General features: G+C 35.6%; 2 protein-coding genes across 7 annotated transcripts; one reads left to right on the forward strand and one right to left on the reverse strand.

Moving 5' to 3' along the window:
- Positions 1-235: 235 nt before the first annotated feature.
- On the forward strand, positions 236-13,329 carry Drep2 (DNA fragmentation factor-related protein 2). 3 transcript variants are annotated; one of them, XM_081978997.1, is made up of 8 exons: positions 236-564; positions 6,373-6,504; positions 7,012-7,150; positions 7,205-7,296; positions 7,354-7,560; positions 7,672-7,930; positions 8,089-8,354; positions 8,647-13,329. In XM_081978997.1, the coding sequence occupies exons 1-8, from the start codon at positions 553-555 to the stop codon at positions 8,794-8,796; spliced, it is 1,257 nt and encodes a 418-aa protein (XP_081835123.1). In that variant the 5' UTR covers positions 236-552; the 3' UTR covers positions 8,797-13,329. The 3 variants fall into 3 exon arrangements, with proteins under 3 accessions (XP_081835123.1, XP_081835122.1, XP_081835124.1); XM_081978996.1 differs by lacking the exon at positions 236-564 and adding an exon at positions 5,169-5,269; XM_081978998.1 differs by lacking the exon at positions 236-564 and adding an exon at positions 5,169-5,269 and having other exon boundaries at positions 7,208-7,296.
- A 147-nt stretch (positions 13,330-13,476) lies between these two features.
- Positions 13,477-19,332, reverse strand: LOC145728601 (uncharacterized). 4 transcript variants are annotated; one of them, XM_081978969.1, is made up of 16 exons: positions 19,148-19,331; positions 18,919-19,089; positions 18,610-18,814; positions 17,913-18,013; positions 17,409-17,426; positions 17,175-17,284; positions 16,976-17,119; positions 16,688-16,824; positions 15,425-15,684; positions 15,180-15,348; positions 14,934-15,117; positions 14,661-14,877; positions 14,445-14,604; positions 14,275-14,388; positions 13,882-14,220; positions 13,477-13,806 (listed from the first exon to the last, which is right to left on the reverse strand). In XM_081978969.1, the coding sequence occupies exons 1-16, from the start codon at positions 19,243-19,245 to the stop codon at positions 13,717-13,719; spliced, it is 2,517 nt and encodes an 838-aa protein (XP_081835095.1). In that variant the 5' UTR covers positions 19,246-19,331; the 3' UTR covers positions 13,477-13,716. The 4 variants fall into 4 exon arrangements, with proteins under 4 accessions (XP_081835095.1, XP_081835094.1, XP_081835096.1 ...); XM_081978968.1 differs by having other exon boundaries at positions 16,688-16,842; XM_081978970.1 differs by lacking the exon at positions 17,409-17,426 and having other exon boundaries at positions 16,688-16,842; positions 19,148-19,332.

Below are 19,332 nucleotides of genomic sequence, written 5' to 3' on the forward strand. Positions count from 1 at the left end.
ATGAATTTCATGTTTAGTTTCAGTCGTTAAAATTATCAATTTTGAAACGGTGATTTTTTCCAGTATGTGTTTTTTAAAATATTGTTATGGTTTTATAAGTAAGTATAATTTTGAGTTTCCACTGTGTATAATAGAGAATTTTCTACTCCTCAATCAACTGAAAATGTTCAAATTAAAAAAAAGACTGAAACTAACAAAAGTCATGTGATATGAATCTTGGTAAGTTGATTAATTATTAGATGACGTGGCAACATGTTTAGGGTTGCGCCTGCCCTATTGGTGGATTGGAGTGTTGAGCAGCGCCTCGTAGCCAGGCAGGCCTCTGGACGATCGATCGGCCGACAGGGGGCGCGCTAGCAATCCGCACACGGCGGCGGCGGGTCAAGAAGACGAGGTGGCAGCGAAGCCATTGTGCCCCGGAATGGACGAGTCGAGACCGGAATGCAACTGTGACGAGGGCCCGCGACGTTTCGGGGGCCCCCACCCCACGTGCCAGTGAGTGCGGGAGTGCAGGACACGGCCGGACAGGGGCCGTCCGACGACGATGCCGTGATGGCAAGAGAGGTACGGACACCTAAAACTAAACCGTGATTGATGCACCCCACCCGCCGTACTAAACCAACTGTGCACTTAAAAGCATGACCACCGCTCTATGCACTGCTGCTTTGTTGTATTTTTTCACTTAAGCTTGAAAGGTTTCCTAGCCCCGTCCCATGACGTTGCCATCGCCCCCACAATTTTGGCTAAGCATACACCCTGAATGCTGCATTGACAATTTTGAAACACCAAAAACAAATACACGCATTTATTTTGGTTTCATGCACGTAACACAAAAAATATTACATCATTTCAAAATGTACGACACATTCTACTATTTTAATTGATTAAGCAAAACCACGTAATTCACTACTATTGCAGTGATCTTCAATTATTTGACTTAAAATTTAATTTTTACTGCAAATGTTTACGTTAAGTAATTTCCCTCCCATATAAAACACAGTAACAATAAAAATAAGCAATCAGCTCTGCTCTAACTAAATACCTTTATTTGATCGTAAATCATCAGAAAACAATTTAAAAAATTGATATCCGATCCTCTCACGCCTTGTGCCCACACATTTCTTGCACCTCCTTGTTTGGTACAGCCGCCACCCACATTCAGTTCACACCCTTTTATGTTATGACCGTTTAGAATTCACTCGGCATTATTTCGTTACGTCTTTCAATGCTTTTTAGCAGTTTTCCGATACTTTGAGAAGTATTCTAAGGCATGCAAAAGAAACTAAACACGTTTGTTTATCTAGTTGGTTAGGTTACACCCTATCGGTTCAATTGACTTGCTTGGTTTCGCTTTCATCTTTTATATTGAAAAATGCTCACTTTAATTGTTAATAAAACAACAGTTGTGGAAACACTCGTTGTTTGGCATTAGTTATAAACCGGTGTGTCATACATTGCTGAGTAATGCAAAACAAGTACACTCAAAACCTTAAAATATGTTTAAGTTTCATGTTTTTTTTTTTTAATTCCAGAATTTAGCTCATCTTCAAGTGTTAATAGACAATTCTCATAAAGGCTTCTAGAAAACTTAAATGCATGCACAAAATATAAAAATTTTACTTCTTTTTGCATAGATTTCTAGAAATGGGCATGTTAATTGCTAATCTTATGGAATACAGTATCTCTGAATCAGTTATTAAGGTACATAATATTAACATCTACATATTTTATATTCCAACAAGTAAAAAATAACAAATTTAAACACGGAATGTATAACAAAAGATAACCACGCATTTCTGTAATTGTTGGGATATTCAGGATTCTTTTGGAACAATTCTGTAAATATGTAATGAACTTTGCCATACCTATGTTTTAAGATAAAACCAGTCAACAATGTGCCACTTTTAAATTTTATGGTTGACTACCTTTTGTTTACATACGATTTGACCAAATTTGTCTTGTAACAGTCGTTAACTTCAATTTAAACGAAACCCTTAATATGGTAAACTGTTAAAATGAACTATCCACTAAACAAATGTACTTTCCACCCTTGAATTGACCTAAAATCAATTTGGACCACTTTGCATTTGACCCCATCAAAAAATAAAGGTGAATCATAACCCTTTCAATTATGAAAATGGTTAGGAGATGTGGTAACATGGAATTTTGACTTCTTGGACACTCAAGTTTACAATAAAAATATACTATAGATGAAGCAATTTCCGAGGCATTTTTATAATTTATATAATTATTACAAAAAGACAATTTCAAAAAGGTTAGTCTACATATTCTTGTAAACCATTTTGTTTTTGAAGTCTTAGGTTAGGTTTAACAAAGTGGTGCCTAACCAGTCAACGCTAATAAGAAGCATTGAAAATTATGTGCTTTAAACAAGCTTGCAACATGCAACATTTTTTCCTTAACAAACCTTTTTGAACTGACTATGCAAGTCAATCAAACACCAAAACATTATAATTATATTTAATTAAGTTTGAATTTTTCCTTTTTTTATTGTGCCCAAATAAAATTAAGAATGCTCTCTTTAAAAAACAAAACCAACGTTTACCCGCCGGATTTATTTGTATTTGTTTCATTTATTTGTATTTTTTTTCCAAATTAACTACTCCCACACAGCTTTTCGGCCGGGGGTTACATTCAAACATGCCGTATAGAAATCACCTCAAAAGTTGTTTGTTGTTTCGCGTAATATTACATTTACCCAAAACCTCGGCAACATTAATTTTTGCCGAAGGCACTCTCTGGAATTATTTTTAATAAATTCTTTGCTCTGCCCACGTGTCGCCTACACTGTTTTTATATTATTACCCCATATCATTTCGTACTTGTTTTGCCTGTTTACGTTACGTCGCTGTGCATTAAACGTTTTATCCAAGAAAATTATGGCAACTGTAAGTATAATTTTGCATTAACTTTAACGCCTTGACAATTAGTTAGCAGCGACATGGGAAAGGAGTTGTGAATGTTAGTAGTAGTTCTGTAGTTTAAAAAAAAAAATCTTAGAACGAATTCCGTGTTTTGCTCATCATGACAAGATTGCGCCCCCTTTTACGATGCAGCCCGACAAGATTGGGGGAAACTAATCGGTCATGGTCGTATATCTTCGGGTGTCCTGGTTTAGTACACTTTTCTGGGGGATGTTGCCAGATTGAGGGTTGGTTTTAGGTGTGTTACGTTTTAAAGTTAGGGGTAGTTTAAAGGTTACTGAATCTGGACGAAAAGTCAGTCGATAAGTGTAAGCATTGTTTTTCAGAGAAAACGTCTTTTTTATAAATTGCTCCAAAATTGTACTTTTTTGTAAATATGTCTGCATATGCATGCAGGCTGTGCTATGTGTACTAAAGTTATTTGATGAGAAAACCTTTATTAATTTCTTTGATTTTACTACTTCACAAGATTTTTTCCTTTTAGGTGTTATCATAAGGTGTCTCATGTTTTTTCGATGTTCCTGCCTGGAGTAGTTAGGCATCACTAGCCTTTTCATTTTTTCAAGCTCAGTCAGTGTCACCAAAATTATGGTTTCTGTATGAACTCAGAAAAATTCAATAATTGACATAACCCCCTTTAATTTTTAGCATGTTTTATGTGTTTTTCAGTTGTTTGTTTGATTTAGATTATCGTTTTTTACCTCATTAAAGTGAGAAGAAAATCTTGATTATAAAATGGCTATAAAAATGGCAATGGGTCAATTCAATAAAAATAAGCATTTTCTTATACTTATGGGAAGTCCCAGGAGTAGTTATTAATGCAAATGCTTGTTTATATTAAATTGGCCCAATATACGTTGTCTGTATGTTTATGATTTGTTTGACGTGTAAACCTACGTAGAAGAAACTAACTAGTATTCTCTTTATTTTTGTTTCATAAAAGCAAAGTTTAGAGATAAAAGTATATATGTATAGAACAAATTTCTTTGCTTTAGGTAAGTTTGGTAAAATATATCTTTAGTTATTTTGGAGTTTTGTCTCTATTTACTTCATCAGTTTAATCTTCTGTTCCATATTCAAACACGCAAATTAAGTAAATCTAAACGGTTTTAAACCGATCGACAGATGAGTTCATTTACTTATCAAAATATGATAGTCGTATATGAAAATAGTTGTTCATACGCTGGAATGAAAGGAGAGTTGTATAATAATAGTCGAGCAATACGACGACACCATTTAAACTGTCTCCTTTCCTGGACTATGACTGTAAACCCGTTCCCAAAACGCCCCACTTTACACACTACAACCCTTACGATTTCGCGCCCTGCTACGACGACCCACTTTCTCGTACTATGATGATTAAATGGGTCATCGGCCCATCGTCTGGCTTACGGCCGGCCAGGTTAGCGTAGGCCAGGGCATCGTACGAGCCCGGCTTCCTGGGGCAGGCCATCAGGACCGGAGTTCATTTTATTACCACTTTCGATTGAACTGCTAAACTTCCACTACATTATGTTTGTTGTTATTTGTGGTTTTTTTGGTCGTGGTTTACCTCTAACCTGGAAATAGTTCTGTTTTGTGAATGCTTTTATTAATTATTAAATAAACAAAAAAAGAGAGTAAAAGTCAGTTTTGCTGAGGTACAAATCTGTAATCATCAAGATGAAATCGGGTTGGAATAAAGGAGTTAAAGCGTGCCCCACCTCTTTCGCAGAGTAAATAGGGAAGCAGGTCGATACATTGAGTTGTGATAGGAAGAGCTGGCAAAATCAGATTGATTTATCAGTTTTTAACGGTAAATACTAATGGCGTAATTTATGTGTAAGCCAGATCTTTTGCCTTTAACAACTTTATAAAAAAGTGCGAGTCATACAACCATGAGTTATGAAAACACATTGTCATTACAATTATTGTACTTTAACAAGTCAAGAACTCCTAGGACAGTCAGAAAATTTCAATGAGAACAATAGCCACATTGAACCTGAAAGTATATGACACTGGGTCAACTACCTCCAACCTGCATTTAAATTGACAGCAGGTTACTTGCTTGCACATATAAACTTCTTGACTATTATCAACATTTAAACAGGATTTTTACCGCATTGTTCGCGTTCTGGACAAACTCCAGAGCTTGATGCACAAATCAAACCTCGTTGACCGGGATCGTAGTCGTCTCCGGCCTTTTCGGCGCATGTTGGGTCGGTTCAACGCACCCGCGTCACCGAGTTCCTCCGGGATAGGTCAGGATCAGTCGCGATGCGGCGACCGGGCGCGAAACTGGCTTTCTGAGCCGCCGTCAGGCCGTGAGCATGGGCGTGTTGCAGGTGTGTTTCTGAGCCACTCAATTATTATTTAATAAGGTGACATGTGTGCTGGGGATTTCCCACATCTACACCCGCAATTAAACGAGCTACACCTCATTCAGTGCTCCAAGTTTTCCTCGTAATAGCGTTTTTCTTTTATGTCGTGAGATCTGCTTATTCGACAGTTTTTTCAAATTAAATCTACTTTCATGACATGATGTTTGTTTGAATTTTTGTTTTCTAAAAAATTAGATATGTTCATTCAACAACACTCTGTTTTTCAAATCGTTGCAATTGTAATTTTTTGAGCTTTAGGTAGGAATTGATAGTAAACCAGGTTTTGGTACAGTCCGATTTGTTTATTTAGTATGCGCAAGACTGTTAAGCTTGCCGCCCTTCCTAATAAGACTCCGGTTCAATTGCCACCATGTCCAAATAAATTTAATTGTGATGGTTAAACTGTACAAGTCATTATTATCTAAAATTATGAAACTACCATAATGTGGTATACCATAAAACATGACTACAACTGTCTTACTAAACTATTTATTTTAGTATTACTATTAATACTAGAATGAGAAGTGGTTTAAATTACCAAACAAAACGATATTTTAGTCAATCTACTTGAAGCCAGTTAGCAAAGTTATTCTTGACCAGTTTCCTTTATCTTGTGCAAAAATTATACAAGGTAATTTATGAATAAATTTTTCTTAAACTATTGAATAGAAATGCAAAACAACCCTATTTTTGCTTTTTTCTTTGAATGGTTATTATGCAACTTCAGTGCAAAACAGTATGCTAGATTTAGTTGTAATTTTTAACCATCCGAAAGACTACATTAGATATATTAGCACTCACATATTAATTATCCCTGCATGCATTGCAAACTCAGACAAACCCATTCAAACATTGCAAGCACATGCTTGGGTAGGATTTACTAGTAAACCATTGAAAGTATGATATCACAGTATTTGTAATCTTTTAACGGGTTTTACAATGTATCAATACTCTTTGTCAAGAAGTGAATAAGAAACGAAGTATTACTAATGCTTTAGGATAGCAGAAACACAGTAATGACAATTGGAAATATGTTTTCTAATAAAAGTTTTACTTTTTTTCCAAAGGACGCGCGCGGCAAGCGGCCCTTCAAACTATGGGACGGGCAGCGTAGCGTGCGCAAGGGGCTGGTGGTGGGTAGCCTCGAAGAGTTGGTGGCACGTGGCCGAGACAAGTTAGGGGTTGCAGCACAAGAACCGGTAAGAATATTTTTTATCTATCTCATATACGGTTACTAAAACATTCTATACCTACTCAGTACTTAAAGAGAGCAAAACAGCTTAGAATCAGCAAAAAATCGCATAAGCTGCCTGACAGTCTTGACTTCTGATAATGCCACTTTAAAAGTCGCTGTAGATAAGTTTTATTTGTTTTGGTCTAGGTCCAATATTAACGTCACTTTTTTCAAATTATCTCAAAAACCAAACCAATTCGACTTCTTCTAAATATCATTTTATTGCAGCCATGATTACGCACTTAACCAAATCTACATTTTCTTTACGTTTTAAAGATTACCGTATAGGTATAGAGTATAGACCCTCCTTATCATAGACAACAAACTCTACTCATAAATATCAGTCTCATTTTCGATACCTTGCTCGTCAATAGCAGTGTCATGATTCAGCTTCATTTCCGTGAGTGTTTTACATTATATTATATCATCCTCTTCGAGGTATGAATACAAATTACCAGAAAAATAATCGTAGGTGAGGTTAGTACTAGAGTCGGATGGTACCCAAGTGGAAGACGCCGAGTACTTCCGAACGTTACCACCTAATAGTGTATTGTTATTGTTACGCCCTGGAGAACGATGGTTACCGGCCGGGGTTGATGTTATTCGGGCAGGTAAGTGGCGGAAAGTTGAATCAAACATATTTCTTAAGGCTTGGTTTGTTTCAGTAGTCTCGGCCATACCCCGCATCGTATGCGAGACGATCAATGCCTTGGAGTTGCAGGATGAGACACCCTCGTGGAAAATCATGGACAACAAGGTCAATACTTTCATAACCAGGTAACAAAAAGTCGGTCAATTAACCAAATGATTCCAGGGCCGGGTCACAGTCGTGTTGCACTGGGACCAGCGGCCTGGTCGAGGGCCAGTCGACGTTCCATCTCCGGCCAAGTTTTCGCCTAGCAAACGGCCAGTTGCGGGGGCGCAGCCGCCCACTTCTACCAAGGGCCCGCCATCGTCTCAAGACGGGTTTACGCCACCTCGGAGGGCTAGTCCTCAGATCACTGTGATAAATCATGATGAGGTACAAACTATTTGATAATCAGAATAGTCACTAAACGATTATTTTAAATGAAATGCATTTTGAATTGATTGACACAAGCAACACTTCATTACGGTGAAATGTCGTTATTAGGTTCGACCTATGGGTGCTCGGCGAACTAGTTCTCTAGAAGCGCCCGTGCACGTGCACACGCCCGAATGTGCGCACCACGCCCATCTTCCTCGAGCGGGAAGTCCTCAAAATGGTGCTATTGAGTGCGATTTTCATTGCTGCGCCCTGCACGAAGAAGGAAGACGAATCGCCGTGCACAAGTCGGTAGCCACGTCGCCCATCCAGGATGCCGGGGCGCAAGCACAAGCTTCTCCTCAGCCCCGACACGTTCGTTTTTTAGGTTAGTTATCTACCTAAGCATATACGTTTTATTGCTTTCGAAAATCACCACCGAATTAGTCGTGTAGCATGTGTATTGAGTATATAAGCCACTAGCACCCAACCTTAAAAGGAAACAACGAAAGATCTCAAAATAGGCAACCACTACGTGTATTCTAGACGTTGAGGGTGACGGCCGCGGCGGCGGACGCCTCTCCGAACATGAGTCCTCCGAGTCCGAGACGGAAAATACCGTCATGGAGGACGAGGCCGTCACCTCTGAAAAGTTCCTGCTTCTCATCGATCAACTCAGCGTCGACCAGAAACGCCATCTAAGCATTAAGGACATAGGTATCATTCTGGAACGGCTCAGCTCTAAAATTCTCGACGTGGAACGTCTGGATCGAGAAAGCGAAAGCGACGACTGTTACAACTGGACTATCAAGGTAAATATTGCTTTTGGTTTACAGCAGACCTCTAAAGATCACTACGTAAATGATTTTGAACGAGAAATCAGATTATAAGCTCTACACGGATTATACATACACTGTAAGGTTTCTCTGGGATACTCAAGTTAAATAGACTGACCTAAATAGGTTCAAATGAAAGTAAACTGTTACAGTTCGTTTGTAATATAGATAATTCATAGGAAACTTCGACTTTTTTTAGAAGTTTTATTTAATCATCTAAATACTACTAAAACTAAGATTGAACTTTAATAATCTGGCATTTTCAAAGGCAACGATACGTGGTGCTGACATGCGAGAGTTGGGCGTGATTTACAACGGCAACTACTACGCTATCTCAGAGCATCCAGGTTACCGCGAAGAGAACGAGGGCATCGAGGAAGTCGAAGAGGAGGAGGAAGAAGAAGAGGATCGACTGTGAACGCCACTGCCATAATTGCGCACAATCGAGCGCGCGGTGCGCACATATCGAACATATAGCCGAGGTGGAAGTACTGGAAGTGGTCGGGCGAACTCGTTTACGGTACGTATCACGAGTGAAACTCCGGACTACGGTGGCGCGAAAATGTCGTTACGATCGAGTTTCTGGAACATTACAGCTTTTTGAGTGAGGTAGCTAAACTATCCAGTTTTTTAGACAATTTATTATACAGGGCGATTAAATTTTTGTATCAAAAAATCTTTAGTTTAATATGTTAGTTGTTATATAAGTGTCAAAATTCTCGGGGATTGACTGACAGACAAATTCTAACTGTAGACAATGTCTGATCGGAGCTTCCTACAGACAAAAAAAAATTAATATACCACCTCAATAAAACGATTTTCTTACATTATCAAATCTCTCCAAAACTTAAAAAACATGTGAAAACTCGTTGATTTGGTTCAATTGTGAAGTTGTACATCCCATAAACTCGGGTTAACAAGCTAAAGGCAAGAAATGTAAAACTCAGACAATCTTAAAACCAAAATATTTGTGGCCCTAGCCCTAGATGGACAAAAACGTAAACCATTACAAATGATCTTACTTTTAAATTATTTGATTTAAAAATGAATCACCCTGTATTAGTTAATATAGTAACCGCTTAAAAAGCTGGAAAATCGTCTGGTGTGCTTGATCCATAAAACAAAACATTTAGGTAATTTTTAACTGTAAATTCATTTAAATTAGTAATACTTCTCTTGCAATAAACTTTTTAAAATGTCATTTAACTGTCAAATTCTACAGAACCTTTGTAAACACTAATAATTTTGATGAAAACAAGTTAGCTATAAATTAAACGTCAGCAAATTTCACAGCAACCTTCATAGGTACTGTTTAAATCTGATAGTTAAATGACGGTAGAAGAGTAAGAGAGAGTAAGAAGTACTCTTATATCTTTTCTGATTTCATTCAGTTCAGATGGCCACAAAATATCTGACAGTTCTTTTATAATTGTTTGGCTGGAGTTAAAATGGATTAAGCATCACATTTATTCGGTGTTTTGTGATAAGTTTGGGCTTTAATACGAAGACTAACCACCTAAAAACGTTCTTTGACGATTCGGACACTAATCGAGTGAATTTAACGCGTCGTAAGTACCGCGCATAGACTCAATACTTTAAAAATCGCTTTGTACTTTTTATAATAAGTGTGAAATAAACACGAATAGTCGATTTAAGGTTCATATTTATAAGATATTACTAGGACAAGGTTCATAGACAAAAATATTTATAAAGTTGTTTAGATAACTGAAAGTATTTATAATTGAGTTACGATTGTATATTGCTCAATTTTCATTTTGAACTTGGTAATTACCTAACGTTGTATATTTGTCAAAATTTTGAGTGGTTCTACTTAAGGTAATTGTGAGGAATTACGACAATTTAGAGGAGTATTTGTGCCAAATATTGATTGTCAATTTGGGAATTTAACCCATGAACTAATAACGATAAAAATTTGGTTACGTTGTGTGCCAAAATTCGAGCAAAATTCCCAGGCGGGCCATCAATAAAAATAAAACTAAAAGGCTGTTTAATGATATTAAATACGAATAATTATTGTAATACGAAGTAATAACGTACTCTTGTGCCAATCTACCCTCTAAATTTTGATCGGTGTACTCCAGACCTGGACGAAGTTCATACACTAATCGCTACAAGCGGACTCGTCTATCAAAGCTGTAAATGTTTTAGTAGACATTAAGAACAACGTTACCAATGTTTAGCTAAACGTTCAGAATGGTCTCACTATTGCTGAAAAACCACATTAGTTCACTAAAACATTTCCACAATACACACAAGCCAAAATAGTTAATTTTCATGACAATGGAAAACGATTGTGTAGGTCTATATTAGATAATCAATTCAACAAATAATTCCTCGAGGGTCTATTGATTTGTAAGTTTTGTTAGTGACGCGGGGCTAAACGTCTAAACTTAGGCCCTTTATACTACACTGCCAGGTAAATGTTTGAAGTTTTCGGTGACAGTGTCAATTTTCACTAGCTGAACGTTTCAAGTCAGTTTATATTTACAAACGTTCTGTATTGTGATCATTGATATTGCTAGTTCATGTAATAAGGCAGAACTGCCCTGTAAAATTCAACCAAAAATATTAATGTGCGTAGCTAACGGCCGTTTCTGTCTGACTTAATCGTTAATTATAAGTCCATTAGGCAGACAACGTCCTCGTTTTGCTACCCATATAACTATGATACTAACCGTAACTGTTCTTTGGTTTGTATTTATATTAGAACAATTATGATGTATAGATATTCGATTTACAAGTTGTTTTTCTATTAACACATCACTATTACTAGAAGGAATCTAATTGTATAATTCTTAAACGTTCGCATTTTTGTATACGGAAATGCGTTTAATCTTAATTTTATATTAAAAAGAATAAAATAACCAATAGTACTTTATACATGAAAAGTCGGTATTAAATCGAATTAAAGAATGTGTAAAAAAGTACAAACCTCAGTTTTAGAATGTTGTTGGTATGTAAGGGTTGCACTAGTCTTGTTTGGTAGTTTAAACACGTCAAACGATTGATTTAGGTTTATATGAAGCTGAGGTAATACATTATTATTGTTTTATCTTGCCACGATTGATGCCTTGCGTCGTTTTTGAATCCTCTATTGAACACAGTAGAGTTCTTGGGGTGTGGTCCAGGAAACAGAAAAAGGTTCACAGCTTGTAAGCTTGTACTTCAGACGTTTTAAGGCTAACTGATCTCTTCATCAGTGAGACAACTACAATTAACATATAAAAAAAGTCAGAAAAAGGATTGACTAACCTAAAAGGTGTGATGTGAAAACGAAGACCCAAAAACGAAGACTAAGGAGTTTGGGGGAGTTATAAGGAGTCGTAATTTTTAAACATCACACCTTTCATGTCAGATAGTCAAGCCCTTTTCCTAACTTTATTTTATTGTCTATCAATTATGGATGTTTCTTTGATAAACAGGCCAGTTGGCCTTAAAACGTCTGAAAACTATCAACTTGCAAGCTTTGAACCTTCTTTTTTCTCGACGACACCCCAAGAATGTGTCTATTGTAATATTATTGTTTCCAACTTTACCTTTTTTCAATCCAAAGCAAAACAAATGTATGTTGCAAAAATTCAAAAATACTGCGAAAATGAGGTAAAAAACATAAACTTGGTCAATAAATCAATAAAGTAGTAGTAAAGTTGATTTAATATGTGAGAAGCAAAGTATCTAAAGCCAGCTAGACTAATATGAAAAACTTAAATATGGTTCCAAACAGAATACTATTTAAAATGTGTGATGCTACTAACAAGTTAATACTGACCATGACCACAAGAACTCTATTACTGCTAAACCAAATACATAATTTTTTTAAGTTTAAACTCACCAATCAACCCTTTAAAAGCAAAAATTATAAAATTGGTGTCATGTTTACAAAGTATTTAAGTGAGTCAAAATGGAAAAATGCCTATCATTTGTTATTTTTGCCCCTAAGAACAGCTGCTGCTCAATAAAAAATATACATTTTATGAGAGAATAGAGAAATGGAGTGGCAAACAATTCCAAAGACATACGAACACGTATATTACGATAGCCACGGTTGAGGTCGTATTTGAGGCAAACAATGAAGATAACTTGCAAAATAATGACAGCACTATCCCCAGATGTTAATGCTGCTTTTTCTTGACCAATCACAAACTATACAAGTGATGTGGTTTACGCATATACTGCACAGTTTTATTTACCACATGAACGGTAATTACTGATTAACATTGTAATAATAAATTTCGTGACACAATGAAAAATAGTTGAAACGGAAGCCATGTTGATTGGTATAAAATAATATTGTCAAGTTGAAGTCCTTTACTTACTCAAAATTCTGATGTTTGTTTCATAGTTTTATAAATCAATAAAAAAATACACTGTCCGACATTATTAAAGCATCTCAGTTTTCTTAAATTGAACATAATGGTTTACTAATTTTCGCTATAAAATAAAATCTAAACCAATCGTCCTTGACATTTTGTAACGATTAGTGCCTAAATTAGGTCAATCACATTTATGGCAGAAACTATAGGGAAACGATAATCTTCCTACACAAAAGATTGTGAGACGTGCATGGAAATTTTTCAACTTTTTAACTCTCTAAGTGTAAATTTGTACTTTGATTCGCCGGCTGAGCGTGGCGGTTGGTGATTTAGCACATCCGAACCATCACATATGAAAGTAGGCCAATAAGCGAGTCGTTAAAAAAGTATTTGCATTATGATGTAAGTAATGAAACCTCAAAACATGTGTACGGTATCTCTAGGTATTTCCGAAACGTTTTTGACATGATAAACGATTTGCCGTTTTAGTTTTCGATTTTGTATTGGAAACGTAGATTTAATGCAATTAATCCTTTAATAAGATTGTGTTGAGATTCATTTTGATAAGTTTTGTTAATTGTTAAGATAAATTAAAATAAAGATTATTTATTAACATACCTTATTTCTTTTACATAATGTAGTTTAATTATATTACTTACTTGGTTATTTTTAACATTGCACATGTGCAGAATGCGCGTTTGCGAAAAAAAGGAGCAAGCTGGAAACTACCCACTGTGCTAAAATTTACGCAAATGTTGCACATGTTAACCACTGACACAGTTTATTCACTAATATTTATATTACATTTTTAATTTCAAAAATATGGTTTCAACAACGTCCAAGTCTAAGACTAAACATTTATTTCTTTTTTTTTTTTAATGTAACCTATTTATAAACTCCCTAAAAAATGCTAAATATAAATGTAGCTTACCAATATGGTTCAGATATTACAGTGTTACGGCAATTTTTCGTGTAGTGCTTTTGTCGGCTTTTTGAAGTTTCTGTCAGAATTTCAAACTGAAACCAGCGCCACCTCGTCGCATAACTGCTCCCATACCAAGTCTGAATCCGTATCCATCGTCATCCTCACCACCCTAGTAAAACACATTTTTTATTAGATCCTGAAACTTTTGTATTTGATAAATTTAATTGTATAAAATCAGAATTACCAGTTTTTTATATTCTCCGCCGCCGCTAGGTGGTTTTGGACTAGCAGCCAGCGCTCTCTTGTGTCCCAATTCGCTTTTTGCCGGCCAAGTGGGAAACATAGCAGGATCTATGGGTAGTGGCGGTTCAGTGAAATAAGCATGGTCCAACGCTTTCTCTGCGGTAATTCTTTGAGAAGGGTCGTAGGTAAGAAATTTTAATAGCAATTGAAGACCAATTTCACTTAAATTAGAAAATTTGGCTCTTAGATTGGAAACCGGAAACTCGTGGAATTTCATTTTTTTTACTGCAGGTAGCTCATTGAAACCCGGCCAGATTTTTTCGCTGGGAGTTCCAAGATCCTAAAAATTGTATTATGACAATCGAAATATTTCACGCGTTGTAACAAAAATTACTTTAAATATCCGGTTTAACTGATCAATTTCGGTTTTGCCGGGGAACACGGCGTTCATGAGGAGCAGTTCGGCGAAAATACAGCCAACTGACCAAACATCAATTGGTGTTGAATACTAAGAAAAAAACAGCTCAGTAAAATGAACTACACTTGTCACATATTAATCTTTACTTCTTTGGAACATAGTAGTAACTCTGGAGCTCTGTACCACAATGTTACAACAATGGGAGTGTAAGCTTTTAATGGAGATCCATATTCTCTAGCCAAGCCAAAATCTCCAACTTTCAAAATTCCTTTATGTGAAAGTAGCAAATTTGACGTTTTCAAGTCTCTACAAAATAAAATAACCGCTATAAAACGCTAAAGTTTCTTAACTGAATAAATTACCTGTGCAAAATCCAGTTATCATGTAAATGTGCCACAGCCTGTAACAATTGTCTCAGTAAACATTTAACTTCTCCAGGCATAAAACTTTGCTTTTTGTGTCGCATTGTTTCCATAAGCGACTTCAAGTCATGCTCCACATAATCCATAACTATGAAAATCTTATCCATATTACTGCCGACTACAATTTCTCTTACAGTCACAATATTTCCATGTTGACCTAAACCCATAAAGAATAATTAAATTTGTATCAAAATAAAGACTTGGGCCACCCACCTTTAAGTAAAGTGTTAATCTCCCTCAATGAAGTAATGGGAAAACCTTCTTTCTCTTTCTCCATTTTTAGACGTTTCAAAGCTACGATCTCGTCTGTTCGTTTATCTCTCGCTCTGTAAACTACACCGTACGTTCCTTCTTCAATACGATTTAGACACTGGAATTCTTCAACTGACCTGCAACCCTACACAAAAAATATTTTAGTTTACTCGCAGATAACATTTATTTCATTTCAGTTTAACCTACTTGTACTGCAGGATAGTAGGGCGGTAGGTCATCGTCAATTTTTTCAGTTTTCTCTTCTTTGTTGTCTTTGTCTTTAAGCATTTCGTCTTCTTCGGGACTAGGCGGTGATCGAGATCTGGACTTTGATCTTGAATGTGACCTTTCCGAACTTTTACTTCTGCTCTGACTTCTATAATTATTAGTGCAAATAATTTAGGTATTATAATTTGTTAAGTCTGTATGTTAATCGTGTTGATAAAACTTACCTGCTTCTACTTCTACTTGGCATTCTGTCTGGTGATTTAGATCTGGAACGTTTCTCCGAATCAGAACCGCCATCTCCAGAGTAACTTTTGCTCCTGCTTCTACTTCGGCTTCTGGTCGGACTCCGCGACTTGCTCCTGCTACGACTGGCACTTCTACTGAGGCTCCTTTCACTAGCGTACATCTCGTGTTCGCTTCCACTTTTGTCGGATTCCGGTTCTTGATCTAATTCTTGATCGGATGTGTCTGATACTGTAACTATCTGGAATGGTTGTTTGATGCTATCATAACCAAGCTGCTTACGAAAAAGATCTATACAGCATAATTTATGGCAATTTTTAACGGACTGTATCTCTGAAATACCTTAGCCGAATTTAATAAATAAAAAAAGCTTTGAAAGGCCGTTTCTTCTAAAATTATTTTGCCTCAAAAGTGATTTATTCATAGATATACAGGGTAAAGAAAAATGTGCTGCAAAATTCCTGAATTTCAACCCAGTGCATTTGATAGGTGAGATAATTTTAGAACATTCGTTCTTCCTCCTCCTTTCTATGTTATTTCATGGGCTTGATCGATATCTCAAGACATGTTTGAAAGTTTTTACATTTTTGGTTTGATAAAAACAGAAATGCTTTTATTAATCAACAGCTTGTCCCTAGTTTCACTTTTTATAAGACTTTAAATTTGAGTCGTTTTATTAAAATTATCCTCAATGTTCCTGCGGGGTAATGTATATGCGTAACATATAATAACGTAGAAACTTTCATTAAAATTAATCGTAATATTCCCGAGATTCAGCAGAGTCATTTATAAAAAAATGCGTCTTTTTTGAAAACATCCTGTAACTCCTTTTGTAGAGCAAAAATATAAAAACCCCCAAACATGTTCCAAAATAACAAAAAAAAACATTATATGACATACAAAAAATGTTCTAAAATTTGTTTCTTTACCGTTTATATCCCTGAAGAAATCACTGTGAACCCAAGAAAATCTCGGGCTCTAATTCTACAAACACGGTCTTTTAAAACCTTTTTTTATTCATTAAATTCGACTGAGGTATTTCGGAGATACAGCCCATTAAAAATTGCCAAACACTAATTTTTTATATATTTAGAAAATAGAAATTAGCTACATTAAAACCTCTCAATTTTAAAAATTCAGATTTTTGGATTAGTAGATTTATGGAGAAAGACATATTAACTGTAAAAATAACATGTTGCTGTAAACTATGTACAATAACCTAAATTGGATCAACTATCACTCACCTGTGAGTGATCTTCTTCAACTCTCACTTTCTTTTCGTAACTCTCATCATCTTCATGTTTTCGTTTCAATGCTCGTTCTAAATGTCGCCGTTCACGTTCCGCCTTACCTTGTTCTTTGAGGCGAGCCATTTCGCGTTCTGGAAATGAGGCAAAGTCTAAAAAGGAATCAAAAACCACATTTTAAAAAATCCCAAACTTTAACAAGTTTTTACCCTGGAAGAGTCAACCTATCAACAACCTATACTCTGTAGTAAAAAAGATAATGTTAACAATTGGTATGAAACTTACCGGCTTCTAAGAGTTTTTCCCTTCTTTGTTCCTGTTCGTGTTTTTCTTCTTCAGTTAAATGTCTATCCCCCTCTTTGTCCTTCTTGTGCTTCCTCTCCTCAGTGGTAATATTTATTATTTCTTTTACGTAATTACCGGCTTCGCCTAAAAGTAAAATTCCCTCAAGGAAAATAGAAACAAATCCACATTCAGAGCTAACCTTCTAGAGGATCTTCAGCCTGTTCGGCACGTTCACGGTATCTTCGTTCTTTACGACGCTTATCGTGTTTGTGGCTGCTGCCTTCTTCACTCTTGCGTTTCTCAATTAACCTAAAGGAAAAATGAAAACACATTTTTGTGGCATAATTTTTGAGTTACTTTATGCTTGAAAGCCAAATCAAAATTCAGTCAAATGCCACAAAAATACATTTCATTTTCATTAACAAATACAAACCTCAATTCTGACGTTAGTCTAGAAAGGGGATAACAAAAAAATAAATAAAATTAAGGTGTGCAAAAACATTGCTGTAATTAGTGGGATCTTACATGTAAGCCTATTTAACAGATTTATTTTAAAGAAAATTAATTTATAAGTATTAAAAAAGAAGTAGTAGTCCATATTCTTTCAGTGGAGTTGTACAAGTACAAAAAGAAGGGCATGATGAATACTTTATTTCGACCTTCAAAGGAGCAGGCCTTACCCTTTGAAGGTCGAAATAAAGTATTGTGGAGACGACTGCGTGTCATTCCCTTCCTTTTGTACTTATAAGTATTATTCTAGTGCCCATGTCTGTTATTTAAAAAAAAATTGGCTTCAAAATGTAAGTGGTGCTTCAACTTCAAAAGTCCTTTAATCTCACTAATGGAGGCAATTATTTTACTATTGTTTAGTGACAAAACAACAAAACTATACTTAAGGAGCAAAAAAATATGAAACTTGAAAATGATTGTTACTCACCTCTCCCTCAGGTCAGCTAAGGCTTTAGTGGCTCTTTTGTCTTCTTCATGCCGCTCTCTTTTATATTTTTCAGGACCATCTCTACTATGGCTTCTCTTTGCCTTAAAAATAAGAAAACCATCTATTTGATAGTAGATTCTATAACAAGTACTAACTTAATACTTATCAGAGAGATATACAATCTTACATAGATTATGCATTCAATGAAAGTGAGATAATATAGAAATGATATAGAAACTTCTCAGTTTTTCATTTGGAAAAAATTTTTTAAGTTTTAAGGCCCTATTAAATCAAATTTCTTCATGTATCTTATATAGAAAAAATGTATTAATGACCACAATCAATTTTGATTTGAATTTTTACAATTGCTTGTTTAGTTGTCTACCAAAAAAACTATCTATTCTGAAACATTCATTAAGCATATAATATGCAAAATTGTCTGACAAAAAATAATCTCTTCACAATCCTAGCAAAGCATTTAACATTTTAGCTAACTTCCTGGCTGTAAATAATAAATGTAAAAGTCACTACACAAAAAAATCCTTTCTAGGTATTAAACTGCAATCAGACCACTACTTTTCAAATGAATATTCTGAGAACTACTACACATAAGGTTGAAAGTAAAAATGAGTACTCCAAACTACTAATAAAATCATTTTTAATTTAACAATCTTCAACAGCACCAAATCAAACCTACCTCTTTTAGTTTATCTTCTTTGTGTTTTCTCTCATGTCGAACTCTCAGTTCTTCTGACTTCCTTTCTCTAAATGCCTTTTCATTTACATACTGTTGTTCTGTATATCCCATTTGCTCAAAAGACTGTTGTTTTTCTCTGTAGTAGCGTTCCCGCTCTGCCCTTTGATAATGCTCTTTTTCTTTTTGTGACCTGGAACTCCTCTCCCTGTAAATGAATTATTTACTGCTTATACTGTCCTGATTAGTATTTAAAAATTCACTGGAATGTAAATTTATGTAGTACATTATAGTATGGGTTATAAAACCAACCTATGATGCTTTTCCCTATGAGTATGCCTCTCATCCCTATGTTTGTCACTCTTGTCTGACCTTCGGTGATGAGATTTGTCAGCTTCCCTCTTCTTGGGGCGATGGTCTAATATTCTAGCTTGGGGAGGTTTTATATTAAGCGAATCTATATCTCCCATATCCTCCTCTTCACTAAAATTATTAAATAATTGTAAAAGACCACTTTAGTAGTACACTTTTTAAAGTTTACCTTCCGTAATCCATAGATTCAGTTTTAGATTTGTTTACTGGACTATGGCGTAGTTCACCATCTTCGCTCTGATCATCCTCTGATCTAATACCAGACATAATAATAATATATCGATTTTCCACTAGCTGGGAAAATTAACAGGAAAAACTGCAACACAAAACCTTTTAGGTTATGTTATGTTTGGT

The sequence above is a fragment of the Ips typographus genome, linkage group LG4 (genome assembly GCF_016097725.1).
Source record: "Ips typographus isolate SLU linkage group LG4, UJ_Ityp_2.0, whole genome shotgun sequence".
Classification (NCBI taxonomy): Eukaryota; Metazoa; Arthropoda; class Insecta; order Coleoptera; family Curculionidae; genus Ips; species Ips typographus.

What these genes read in the sequence shown, in the direction of transcription:
- Drep2 (XM_081978996.1), top strand. An exon ending in GGAAAATCATGGACAACAAG is followed by an intron (nt 7,297 to 7,353) that starts GTCAATACTTTC and finishes AAATGATTCCAG; the next exon opens with GGCCGGGTCACAGTCGTGTT. An exon ending in CTGTGATAAATCATGATGAG is followed by an intron (nt 7,561 to 7,671) that starts GTACAAACTATT and finishes TGTCGTTATTAG; the next exon opens with GTTCGACCTATGGGTGCTCG.
- LOC145728601 (XM_081978968.1), bottom strand. Translation starts at nt 19,245, where the DNA reads ATGTCTGGTATTAGATCAGAGGATGATCAGAGCGAAGATGGTGAACTA. An exon ending in TTGAAGAAGATCACTCACAG is followed by an intron (nt 15,685 to 16,687) that starts GTGAGTGATAGT and finishes CAACCATTCCAG; the next exon opens with ATAGTTACAGTATCAGACAC. An exon ending in GCGGAGAATATAAAAAACTG is followed by an intron (nt 13,807 to 13,881) that starts GTAATTCTGATT and finishes GTGTTTTACTAG; the next exon opens with GGTGGTGAGGATGACGATGG.